This window comes from Notamacropus eugenii, chromosome 2, assembly GCF_028372415.1.
Source record: "Notamacropus eugenii isolate mMacEug1 chromosome 2, mMacEug1.pri_v2, whole genome shotgun sequence".
NCBI classification, from domain to species: Eukaryota; Metazoa; Chordata; class Mammalia; order Diprotodontia; family Macropodidae; genus Notamacropus; species Notamacropus eugenii.
Window position 1 is genome coordinate 508,992,427 of NC_092873.1, and position 12,810 is coordinate 509,005,236.

Here is a 12,810-nt window from a genome sequence, read left to right on the forward strand (position 1 = left end):
GCAGAGATTGCATTCCACTTCTAAGTCATGTTTCTTCTCTGGGCCTCAGTTTCCTCATCTGTAAAATGAGTGGGGGAGGATAGACTGAACGATTTCCAAGATTCCAGGGTTCTACTAATCCATACACATGTTCTTAGACTCGGCCAGCTGTAAGCAGGGCTGAGCCCATCGATGGTACAATGAGTAACAGTCTCCGGCACTCACCTGTCCTCGATCCGGACCCATAGGTCATTGAACTGCCGTGGGCGGTGCTGCTTATGATGCTTCCGCCGCCATTTCTTTTGTCGCCCAAATTCCTCCAGCTGGCTAAGGCTGTCAGAGAGCAGGAGATGGGGTGACAAGAGGTCATCATCTTCCTCCTCCTCCTCCCCTGGCCCGGGAGGTGTGGAGACCGGCGAGGAGGATGAGCTCTGCTCCATCGGTGGCATTGTGGGAGCTGGGGTCACTACGGGATCCGGAGAAGGGGGCTGGGAACTCCGGGGGCTGGAACTTAAAAGGACCAACATTGAGTCAGTTCAACCTGTGAAGCCAGGGGTTAACAGAGGGTAAGGGGGGAGGGGCTATCAAGGTCAGGAACAATTCTCCTAGAAACCAAGTTGTTTAGCCCACAGAGAATAAAAGAATGAGCTCTGATGTCGTCCACCAACTGTGCCGTGGTCCTGATCTGTCTGGCCTTTGATCCTAGGTCACCTGCATATCTGTAGTCATCTGGTGTCTCACTACCTACCCAGGGAGATAAGACAGGATGATAAAAACGCCATCATTAGTCGGGACACACTAAAGGTCCCAGAAGCTTCTCAGACAAAGCACCAAAAGAGGAAAAAGTTTGAGTCAGGAGAGGAAAGGGAAGAATTCCTATAGGAGAGGGTATCTGGGCTGAGCCTTGAAGGATGAATCCAGTTTCAATCTTGGCAGCGATGGCCAGAGAAGGGGAGAGGATATTATAGGCAAAGGGAACGGTGTAAATGAAGCTTTTGGGTTGGGGGATAAAGATGTTGTTGGCACAGATCAAGAAAGACGCTAGCATAGCTGGATGAAAAGGTAGGTAGGGCTCAGACCTGAGAGCCTTGAGTGCCAGGCTGATGATGGGGTTTTACTGGAGGGACAGCAGGCATCCAGGGAGGGCTCACTGTTCATCTTCACTCTGCATGTAGGTTCTGTCTGGCAGGTCAAGGGGCTAGCCCTTAGAAGGGTAGGGAATCAGACCAGATTGAGCTGAGCCTTGGGCAGAGAGGTTTAGTAATCCTGCCCTGCTGAGGACCATACAGCCCCCAGGTCTGGGTGCTTTCCTCTGACAGACAACAGAGAATCCAAGCCTTCCACCTCCACCCTAAAAGGGCCCTGATATCTTGGCAGTGCCTGGGAAAGAAAGGCTGATGTAGTCATGAGTGGCTCCTGCATACTGTTATCCAGTTAGCCCAGCCCAACGACTCAGAGCAGGTGGTGACAGATGGTTCCCTGATCTCCTCACTTAGGGCACAGCCAAGTCCATGACTTAGAATGGGTGTGGTAAAGTGGACCCATGAGAGAGGCCATGGGCAGAGACCACAGGAAGGCCAGGACTATGCTTTCTCTGAGACCAGGGCCAGTACCCAGTCTTGGACCAGAATTAGGGTTCACTTTGAGACTGGCTTCAGGTTCAGTCTTAGGCTTAGGGCTCAGGTTCAGGGGGTAAGTGTGAGTCCAAGGTAAGCACCAAGTCCAGGTCCAGAGTGAAGACGGAGTCTGAAGCCAGAGTCAGAGGTCAGTCTGTGGCCAGTCAGGGTTCAGTCCGTAACTGGTTTGAAGCCTCTTGTAACCAGACTCAGGGCTTACTCTAAGATGGGGAGGGAAATTAAACCTCTATACCTCAGTTATACATTAAACCCATAATCTTGGACCTATTACTGCCCTATGTAAGGATGTTGTTTTTTTTCCTATCAAATATTCTCTCAACCACAAGGGCTCATCTATTTTTAAATTACAGTAATTATCATTCATTGCTCCCTTCACTTCCTCCCCTGACACCTCAGCCTGGCCAGGATGTGACCCTGGGCTCTGGGAGTCTGTGCACACAGCTTACCAGCTCTGGCAGGTCCCACCCAACTGGCAAGTTTCCCAGGGAGGTAGGTTCTGGCTACGGGTTGTACACCAGCCTAGCTAAGGAAAGAGCCTCATTCCAGTCTGCTTGAGCATGAATTTTTTGTCCCTGTCAATTCATGAAACAGAGAACAGTATAAAACGACTCCCTCCATCCTGCATAGCCCCTTCTGGTCCCACTGGGACAATGGCAGATAGTTAGGGAAGGGTGGCAGAAAGTGCTCAGAATCACCCAGTTTATACACATGAAATTAGTTGCTGCCTCAATGAGTGAGTGGCCATATCTTGTGGACACATGTGGACATACCACTTGAGGACTCAAATCTTGCCAACCTGGGCACTCTCACTGCCAATGAAAGCCCAAGGCAGAAGGAAGTTTCAGCTGGGGAGGAAGGAGAGGCCAATGGAGGCGTTGGCGGAGTTGGTTTTATTGTGCATCCAAAGGCAACAAGAAACATCATTTCATGGGACATTTGGTCATCTCATATTGCAGAGCTTGGGACGAGCATAAGCAAGAAAGACCACCATGAAGGTAACTGTGGTTTCCACGCCAACATCTGTTGCGGAGGATGAGAGAGTAGACACATCGACAAAGCACCCAACAGGATGCTCCAAGCCAAGTCAATATATGCCTTAAAACTGCAGGATTTAAATGTGTGGTAGTTGAGGTCAGGGGGAGAAATCAGGGCAAAAGGAAGGAAGGAGAAAATTGGGTTGGGGGTTAAAGAACGAAACAATGTTCAGGATCCTTGGGCCTGAGGATGATGAAAGCTTTCTTCACTGAATAACATTACAGAAAAGAAAATCGACTTCATTCTAACAAAAAAGAAATGTTTAGAGGCCGATGTGGGAGGCACGTCCCAGGCAGCTGTCTGAGTGTGCAGTCAGACCGTTGGATTGGCAGGCCAAAGACAGAGTCAACATGGAATTAGATGAAGGAGAAGAGGTATGCTGTGTAATGACAATAGGAAAGGGGGAAGGGAATACACGTTTCTATGATTCCTATGCCAGGTACCGTGGTGAGTGATTTTGTTTGTTTGTTTTACAAATGTTATCCCATTTGAGTCTCACCACAGCTCTGTGAGGGAGGGGCTATTATGACCCCCATCTTACAGATGAGGAAACTGAGACAGACAAAGGCTAAATAACTTGTCCAGGGTCACACAGCTAGGAAGTATCTGAGGTCGAATTGGAACTCAAGCTCTTCTGACTCCAGGTCCAGGGCTCTATTCCCTGTACCTCCAGCTGCCTCCCACCTATTCAGAGAAGTTTTTTTGTCTTCATTTTCTCCAGGCCCTTCTAACTTTCTAGACTTTCTCTGTTGTTCAGTCTTCATGACCCAATTTGGGGTTTTCTTGGCAGAGACACTGGAGAAGTTCGCCATTTCCTTCTCCAGCTCATTTTACAGATGAGGAATCTGAGGCGAACAGGGTTAAATGGCTTGCTCAGGGTCACACAGTTAGTGTCTGAGGCCAGATTTGAATTCAGGAAGCATCTTCACCCTAGAAGTTCACTCTGTCCCTGGATTTCTCCCACTGGAAGTATTCTCTGCCCCTGGAGCCCCTTCCTCTAATTTGTTGATTCCTCCCTGAACCTCCATTTTAAGGAAAATACACAGGCCAGCCAGGCCTTCATTTCTTTCTGGGTTCTACTCCTGACTACCCTACTGTTCTTTCCACCCTATCCCCTTTCAGCTCTCATCTGTGTCTTGCTCCATTAGAAGGTGAGGTCCTCAATGGAAGTGACTGTCTTTCTTCTTTTATATGGATTCCCAGTGCTTAAAACAGTACCTGGCAAATAATAAGCACTTAATAAAAGTTTGCTGACATGACATGCCAAAAAAATTCTGGAAATGGATAGAGGACAAGACACCAACTTTGATTATCCTCATTTCCTATAGAATTTCAAAGGCAGTAATGTAATCACTACAGAGAGGGCACCCAAAACAATCAGAAGCCAAAAATCAAAATCAAGCAAAACAGGAACAAACAACATTCTTCAGTCCACAAATATGTGGTCTTCTTGCCCACTGCAGGGACACAGCAACCAAGGACAAAGAGGGTTGAGAAAATAAACTTCTTTGTAAAACCCTCCACAGGAGTAGAGAATAAGGGATAAATGATGGAGGGAAAATGAGTTTGCTGAATCAGGCACAAGACCCAAGTAAACCAGCTCATCCCAAGAGCAGACACTGATGAAGCTACAAAGGGGGAATAAAACAGATACTGGTACTCCTAAGTCATTCTCACCCATCACTAAATCAATGAATATTCACTAACTATCCAGGCACTATGCTAGACGCTGGGGACACAAGGACAAAGATCAGGCAGTCCTTGACCTCAAGGACTTTGCTTTCTCTAGGACAGATGTTCTTAAGCTGAGAACCCTGAACTCCCTTTAAAAAATATTCTGGGGGGGTGGGGCATAGCCAAGATGGTGGAGTAGAAAGATGGATCTGCTGTAGCTCTCCTCCATAGCCCGTAAAATACCTGTAAAAAAATCACTCTAAACAAATTCTAGAGCAGCAGAAGCTACAAAATGACAGAGTGAAAGAGATTTCCAGCCCAAGGCAGCCTGGAAGGCCAACAGGAAAGGTCTATTGCACTGGCTTGGAGCAGAGCGCAGCACAGTCTTGGTCATGCAGCGCTGGCATGGACAGGACTGGAGCAGGCTTCAGGGTGTGAAATCCTGGGTAGCAGCTGCAGTTCCCAGATTTCTCAACCCACAAATTCCAAAGCCAGCTTCAAAGGTCAGTGAAAAAGCTCTTTCACCTGGGTGAGAAGGGAGCAGGGTCCTGCCCTAGCCATGGCCCCAGGCAGTGGCAGTGTCCATTTTTGAAGCCCTCAGCATAAAGACCCTGGGGGAATTGAGCTGCTGATCTGAATCTCAGCCCTGAGTGGCAGTCCTGGGGTGAGTAGGAGCACTGGCCTGATGGAGCTGGTGGAGGCTGTGAACAGGAAATCCTACTCACAGTTCCAGGGCATCAAAGCATGCTTGTGGTTGCTCCCAGACCAGAGAGCAGGCCAGGAGGAGTAAACTCCTCTCCCTTGATTGTGCCACCTTGGAGGAACTGGGAGTATACCCTCCACTTGACAAAGGACTCAAAAGTCAGGTAACTGGCTGGGAAAATGCCCAAAAAAGGCGAAAAAAAAAAATAAGACTATAGAAGGCTACTTTCTTGGTGAACAGGTATTTTCTTCCATCCTTTCAGATGAGGAAGAACAATGCCTACTATCAGAGGAAGACATAACAGTCACGGCTTCTATATCCAAAACCTCCAAAAAAAAATATGCAATGGTCTCAGGCCATGGAAGAGCTCAAAAAGGATTTTGAAACTCAAGGAAGAGAAGTAGAGGAAAAAATGGGAAGAGAAATGAGAGCAATGCAAGAAAATCATGAAAAGCAAGTCAACAGCCTGCTAAAGACGACCCAAAAAAATACCTCTAAATAATAACACTTTTAGTCTATTGACTAACCCAAATGGCAAAAGAGGTCCAAAAAGTCAATGAGGAGAAAAATGCTTTAAAGAGCAGAATTAGCCAAATGGAAAAGAAGGTTCAAACAGTTCTTTAAAAATTAGAATGGAGCAGATGGAAGCTAATGACTTTATGAGAAATCCAGAAATTACAAAACAAAACCAAAAGAATGAAAAAATGGAAGACGATGTGAAATATCTCATTGGAAAAACAATTGACTTGGAAAATAGATTCAGGAGAGCCAATTTAAAAATTATGGGACTACATGAAAGCCATGATCAAAAAAAGAGCCTGGACATCATCTTTCAAGAAATTGTCAAGGAAAACTGCCCTGGTATTCTAGAACCAGAGGGAAAAATAAATATTGAAAGAATCCACTGGTCACCTCCTGAAAGAGATCCCAAAAGGAAAACTCCTAGGAATATTGTAGCCAAATTCCAGAGTTCCCAGGTCAAGGAGAAAATATTGCAAGTAGCCAGAAAGAAACAATTTGAGTATTGTGGAAATACAACCAAGATAACACAAGATCTAGCAGCTTCTACATAAAGAGATCAAAGGGCTTGAAATGTGATATTCCAGAAGTCAAAGGAGCTAGGATTAAAACAAAGAATCACCTACCCAGCAAAACTAATAATACTTCAGGGAAAAAATGGTCATTCAATGAAATAGAAGACTTTAAAGCATTCTTGATGAAAAGACCAGAGCTGAATAGAAAATTTGACTTTCAAACACAAGAATCAAGAGAAGCATAAAAAGGTAAACAGGAAAGAGAAATCATAAAGGACTTACTAAAGCTGAACTTTTTACATTCCAACATGGAGAGATAATATTTGTAACTCTTGAAACTTTTCTCAGTATTTGGGTAGTTGGAGGGATTATATACATATATGTATAGACAGAGTTCACAGGGTAAGTTGAATAGGAAGGGATGACATCTAAAAAAATAAAATTAAGGGGGTGAGAGAGGAATATAATGGGAGGAGAAAGGGAAAAATGGAATGGGGAAAATTATCTCTCATAAGAGGCAAAAAAAGCTTATTCCATGGAGGGGAAAAGGGGGGGAAGTGAGAGGGAAAAAGTGATACTCTCATCACATTTGGCTTAAAAAGGGAATAACATGCATACTCAATCTGGTATGAAAATCTATCTTACACTACAGGAAAGTAGGGGAGAAAGGGATAAGTGGGGTATGAGGGGGATGATAGAAGGGAGGGCAAATGGCAGAAGGAGTAATAAGAAGTAAACACTTTTGGGGAGGGACAAAGTCAAAAGAGAGAATAGAATAAATGGGGGGCAGGATAGGATGGAGGGAAATACAGGTAGTCTTTCACAACATGACTATTATGGAAGTCTTTTACATGACTACACATGTATGGCCTGTATTGATTGCTTGCCTTCTCAGTGGGGATAGGAGGGAGGAAGAGAGAGAAGATGCAATTCAAAGTTTTAGGAACAAACATTGAGAATTGTTTTGCATGTACCTAAGAAATAAGAAATACAGAAAATGGAGTATAGAAATCTCTCTTGTCCTACAAGAAAATAGAGAAGGGGATAAGGGAAGGGAGGGGTGTGATAGAAGGAAGGGCAGATTGGGGGAAGGGGTAATCAGAATGTATGGTGTCTTGGGGTGGGGAGAGGGGAGAGATGGCGAGAAAATTTGGAACTCAGAATCTTGTGGAAATGAATGTTGAAACTAAAAATATAAAAATATATAAAATAAAGTTTCAAAAAAAATTCTGAAAACTCTATTTTGATATGATTGTTGTCCTCTGTAATCCTATGTAGTTTATTTTGTGTATTTAAGAACATGATTAAGAGAAGGGGTCGTTAGGGACAGCCCAAGGAGGGGTGCACAACACAAAGGAGGTAAAGATTTTCTGCCTTTGGGTGGGGGAGACAACATGTACACATAGGGCTGGAAGGGGTCTCTGAGGTCATGTGGTTCAAACCCCTCATTCTTGAGATGGGGATACAGGGTCCCAGGGAAGTTGGGGGATGTGGTCTCAGCTCAGGAGCCTTCCTTTCTACAGATGCATCATTATCCCGTGCATTCCTTTTTCACCACTCATAACACTCACCCTGAATTGTCATAGCCTCCTAACTAAATTCCCAGTTGCAGGTCTCCTTGCCTCCAGTCTCTCCAGCCACCCTGCTATAGAGTTAATGGTGTGTGATTCCTAAAGTGTGGTCAGGCTGTGCATATGCTCCCTTGCTCACAAAGCTTCACCGACTGCCCCTTGCCTCTAGGGAAGCAGAAAGGCATCATGGAGTCTTTTTTACAAAGTCCATAGCTGGGCCCATGGAGGGGAATCAAGTCAATGTGGGGATGAGGTCTCCAGCTTCCTGGTTCATTGCTCCTTCTCAGATGCTGTGTTATCAGCTTTCCTTCTTCAGGGAGTCCCTGTGTGGTGCCCCCAAGATCCGAGGCTGTAGTCAGTAAGGAAGGTAAGAGGGGTATTTCTAAGTCACTACCCTGAGCAAGGCCTGCTGGGTCATGCTCAGGTCCACAGAGTCCATGACCTTGGAAATTTGGCCCTAGACATCCTTGGAGTAGGGAGTTCGTTAGGAAGGACAGTGCTGCTCAACCTAGTTCTCTGCCAGCTGTTCCTCCAGCAAGCTCACTCCCTTCTGGAGGGGAATGGAACAGATGCTTCTGGACTTAAGAGTCCCAGAGAACATCAGAGCTGGTAGGGGCCTGAGAACAGAGAATGCCAGCTGGGAGGGGCCTGAGGACAGGGGGTGTCAGGGCTGAGAGGAGCCTGAGGACAGGGGGTGTCAGGGCTGGGGGGGGCCTGAGGACAGGGGATGTCAGAGGAAGGAGGGGCCTTAGAACAGAGAGGACAGTCAGAGATGAAAAGGGCCTTAAAACACAAAATGTCAGAGCTGGGAGGAAGCTGGAACCATGGAGATGGGATATGAATCCTTTCCGCAGTACTTTGTGGCTGCATATGCTGCTGCTGCACACTTCTTGCTGGAGACTGGCTCCTGATTTCCAGCCCTTGATGGCTAGGTCACTCCCACACAATTTCTCCAGCTCCAGGGGATGAGGGAGGGTTGTAGAGCCTCTGTTCCAGCCAGGCAGAGAAGGGCCAGGGGGCCTGAATGGGCTCCAAGACTGACAAGGAGTCATGGCCAGCACCTTTTCTCCTGCATCCCTGGGCCTGAGGCAAGTCTGGCTCATTGGACACATGCTGGGAGAGATCCCAAGAGGATGAGACATGATCCGTGCTCAATAGAAATCAGTGTAAGGAGCCTGTATGACCAAAAAGGCTCAGAACTTAAGAGCTGGAGGAATCTTCTGAGGCCTCCTGGTCAAACTCTCTTGTGTTACAGGTGAGGAAACTGAGGCTGAAAGCAGGGTTTGTGGTTTGTAAGAGTAAGGAGAAGGATGAAGTATGGAACCAGATCTAGATGGGACTTCCATTCTGAGGGCATCTCTTGTAAACTGCTACCCAGCCTGGGAGTTCCCTCTACAACCAGTGTGTGTGTGTGTGTGTGTGTGTGTGTGTGTGTGTGTGTGTGTGTGTGTGTGTGTGTGTGTGTGTGTGTGTGTGTGTGTGTGTGTGTGTGTGACAGACACACTGAAAGATGGAGAAAGAGACAGAAGGTGAGGAATGGAGACAAAGAGAAGAGGACACATAAGACACAGTCACAAAAGACTCAGAGACATGCAGAGACACAGAGAGATAGAGATAGGGGAGGCAGCTGAGACAGGATGAAAGGAACCCTGACCTGGGAGATGGAGACACAGGTTTTCTTTCCAGCTCTACCCCTGATTTATTTTATGATCCATCCAAATTCTTTTCCTCTCTATGCCTCAGTTTCCCCATCTGAGCTGAAAAAGTGAGAGAGTTGGCCCAAATGATTGAGAAGGTCCCCTTCCAGGTTATCTGTAAACTGGGACCCTGGGGGCTGCCCTTGGGCCTCCTGTTGTGTCTTCAGCAATGAGCTCTTAATCGAGGACTCCCCCCAATCCCCCCACAGTGCTCAGGGCAGCTCAGGGTCCTGCTAATTGTCCTGGTCACCACTGCTGCAAGATTTATATTGAGCTGTACCTTAGTTTCTTTCTTTGTGAAGTGAAGGTGTTGGGCAGGGAGCCATGTCAAAGGCCTCTCCTATCTCTACATCTAACAGACCCAAGAGGGTCGTTCTGGGCTCCTCCTCACAGGGGCCTGTGTTCCCGACCTCCCCCTGCCTTATTAGTTGTTCTCTGTTTTAAAAAGAGAAAGGGAGCATGAATTTTTCCTTTCCATCTCCGGCCCCTCAGACTTTGCCAGTCAAGGCCAGTGATAGTGGGCAGCTGCCAGGGCTTTAATTCAAAGCCCCTCAACAAAAGGAGGGCTCCAGTAACACCTGTGACCATCGATAGCCCCCTATTGTTCCGGGACCTCCCAGAATCCCTTCTGGCCTCTCCACTCCCCAGCAGAATGCAGCCTGTTATTACTGAATGTGCATTCCAGCCCTGGGCCTGAGTGTTGTGGGCACCTGTTCTGCCAGGCCATTGGGAGATAGGTGGCCTCGGACTGCAGCCTGGCTGGTGGGGAGGGCCTCCCGGAGATAGGGACAAAAAAGCTTTCCAGGGGAGGGGGAAGGGCAGACAGAGCCCTGGAGCCAGTGACTCCTCCCGTCTTTCCCCTCCCTGCAAATGTCCCTTTGAAAACCATTAGGAGGACATAGGGTGTCTGTGAATTGGGGAGCATGTAAAAGGGGTAGCGGAACTGGAGGACCACAGATTTAGAGCTTAAAGAAACTTTAGAAGCCATTTAGTTCCACTTCCTCATTTTACAGATGAAGAAACTGAGGCCCAGAGAGGGGAAGCAAATTGTCCAAGGTCACATAGTATGTCACAGACACAGCATTTGAACTCAAGTCCTCCAATACCAAATCCAGCCATCTTTCTCTCTCTGTGTGTCTGTCTCTCTGTCTCTCTCTCTGTCTCCCTGTCTCTGCCTCTCTCTCTGTCTCTGTCTGTCTCTCTCTGTCTCTGCCTCTCTGTCTCTCTGTCTCTGTCTGTCTGTCTCTCTGTCTCTGTCTGTCTGTCTCTCTCTGTCTCTCTTTGTCTGTCTGTCTGTCTGTCTCTCTCTCCCTCTTGTAATTCTTTGACTATTCGTTATATTCATTTACTTATATCCCACCTGGCAGAGTAGAAATCTGGAGGTCAAGGATGGTTTCTTACTTACTTCACACCCTCCACTTAGTTCAGGAGTCCTTCATGACTAGCTCCCAGTTGCACTGCCCCTACTCCAGCCTCCCCCTCCCATCAAAGTTTTTACATTATGACCATTGGACTCTGGGCTCTGAGAGCTGAGCCTTCACTCTAGCTTGCCTCAATCAGACCTATACATCACTTCCCAGACTGTTCCAAACCAGGCTGCCCCTTCCCCCACCCAGCATCCCACTTTTCAACCCTAATTCCCAGGACCTTCATTTGTATCCCTAGGACTAAGTACAGTGTCTGGCACATCATAATTGATTAATAATTAATAAATGATTTTCCTTCATTCACTTGAGTGCCTATTGAATTGAATTGGTCCATCAACAAGTATTTATTATAGTCAATAGAAATTGAATGGAAGTCCTAGCTTTGGAAGTGACTTACTGTATTTGACTTTCACTTCTTTCAAGAACATGAAGATGAGGACAAGGCAAGTCCTCTCAATGGTCAGTGCACAAGGATCTCACGCTCACAGGACCAGGGGCTAGAGCAGAAGTTAACTGGTGGTCTAAACACTGTGTGGTTCTGACACCTGCTGTTTGCCCCCTCTGCTCCTCAGTCCTTCCATCACAGCAGAAGCAGAGTGGGGCCAGATCTTATTGTCCTCCATTTCTTGGGTTGGCCAGAGCTCATGTGAAGGCAGTTAGCACCAGGAAACATGGGGACCCAGGCAGAGGAGACAGAGGCATCTCACCTGTGTACAGCTTTTCCTGGTGGGGTGTGTTCCACCTGGAACCCAGCCTGGCGTAGGACGTCGATCACAGTATTGTTCCCCAGGAAATGACCTGAAACAGCAAGAGAGAAGAGAATCTATGGTCTCCCCTTCCCAGCATCCGTGGCCTCTCCTCAAGTCCCCAGTCCTCCAGATGCTCCCTTGGGAAGCAGGTGACAGTCAATACACATTTATGAAGCACCTACTGTATGCCAGGCACTGTGATAGGATCAGAGGTCAAGATCTGGCAGGTTCCTCTCATTTTACATAGGAAGAAACTGAGACCCCAAGTAACTGGCCCATGGTCATAATAACAGATATAGCTCACAGGCCCTTCCTGTCTTGAAGAATCTGTCCTCCATCTCTAGACTTCTCTCCCTCCTCCCCTCTGTCCTATATGAGGCTGCTGCTGATGCCTCCAGCTGCTAGCATCAAATGTCGGGGCTTTTGTGGTGCCAGTTTTGCATATGTATTTGTATACATGTGCATATTATAATCAGAACGTAAGCTCTTCAAGGATCTATCTAGCCTAGTTCCTAGCCCAGTGTCTGGCACATAGTAGGCATTTAATAAATATCTGACTGACTGACTGAATGATCAATGATCCCAGCTGGTCCTCTACCTCTGGGATTCCCCAGCTTGTTAAGACCTCCTGGTATCTAAGATCCCAGGGTCCCAGTGAGGCATTTAGGGACAACCTCACTGAAGGCACAATCAAAAAAGTCAGCATTGAAATTGTGCTTCAGTATAGCAAAGTCCTTCACAAAATCAGAGGACTCTAGGTCGGCTCAGAGCTGATCAAGAATTCTCCAGGAAACAGTTTAGCAGTCAATAGATGACCTCCAGGGATGGGAAGCTCACTATCTCCTGCAGTAGCCCATTTTGGATGCCTCTTGGTTAGTCTGCTTCCTTAACTAGCCTAGCTCTGCCCCTCTGCCCCTTCTCCCCATTCTCTTGGTTCTGCCCTAGTCCTTCCTCCCTCACACAGTGGTTTCATTAATGTAAGCTAATATTCTACCCCAGGGAGAGAAACATGTCAGCATTGGCAAGCCCTTCACTCCTCGGTTTCCTAATCTGTCAAATGAGGATGATGAGTCCACCTCCTGCTTTATAGGACTGTTGTCTAGATTGTGTCTTATAGGTGCTAAAGAATCGGAGTTAATGTTGTTTTTGCTGGGGTCAGGGGTGGAGATGGGACTGGTGATTTCACTGGCATAGAGAACTGTGTGATGAAGACCTTCCATCCCCCAAAGATGATCAACACTCTTTTTTCAGATATTATTATTGTTGCTGTCAATATCAACACCACCACCACCATCATCACCACT

General features: G+C 46.9%; 1 protein-coding gene across 3 annotated transcripts in view; it reads right to left on the reverse strand.

Moving 5' to 3' along the window:
• TRABD2B (TraB domain containing 2B) overlaps positions 1 to 12,810 on the reverse strand; it is a 232,038-nt gene that overhangs the window by 29,005 nt on the left and 190,223 nt on the right. For all 3 annotated transcript variants that reach the window (XM_072649361.1, XM_072649362.1, XM_072649360.1), the window contains 2 exons: positions 11,465 to 11,555; positions 205 to 489 (listed from right to left, as the gene is read on the reverse strand). In XM_072649361.1, coding sequence (XP_072505462.1) covers positions 205 to 489; positions 11,465 to 11,555 — 376 coding nt within the window. The remainder of the gene's footprint in view (positions 1 to 204; positions 490 to 11,464; positions 11,556 to 12,810) is intronic.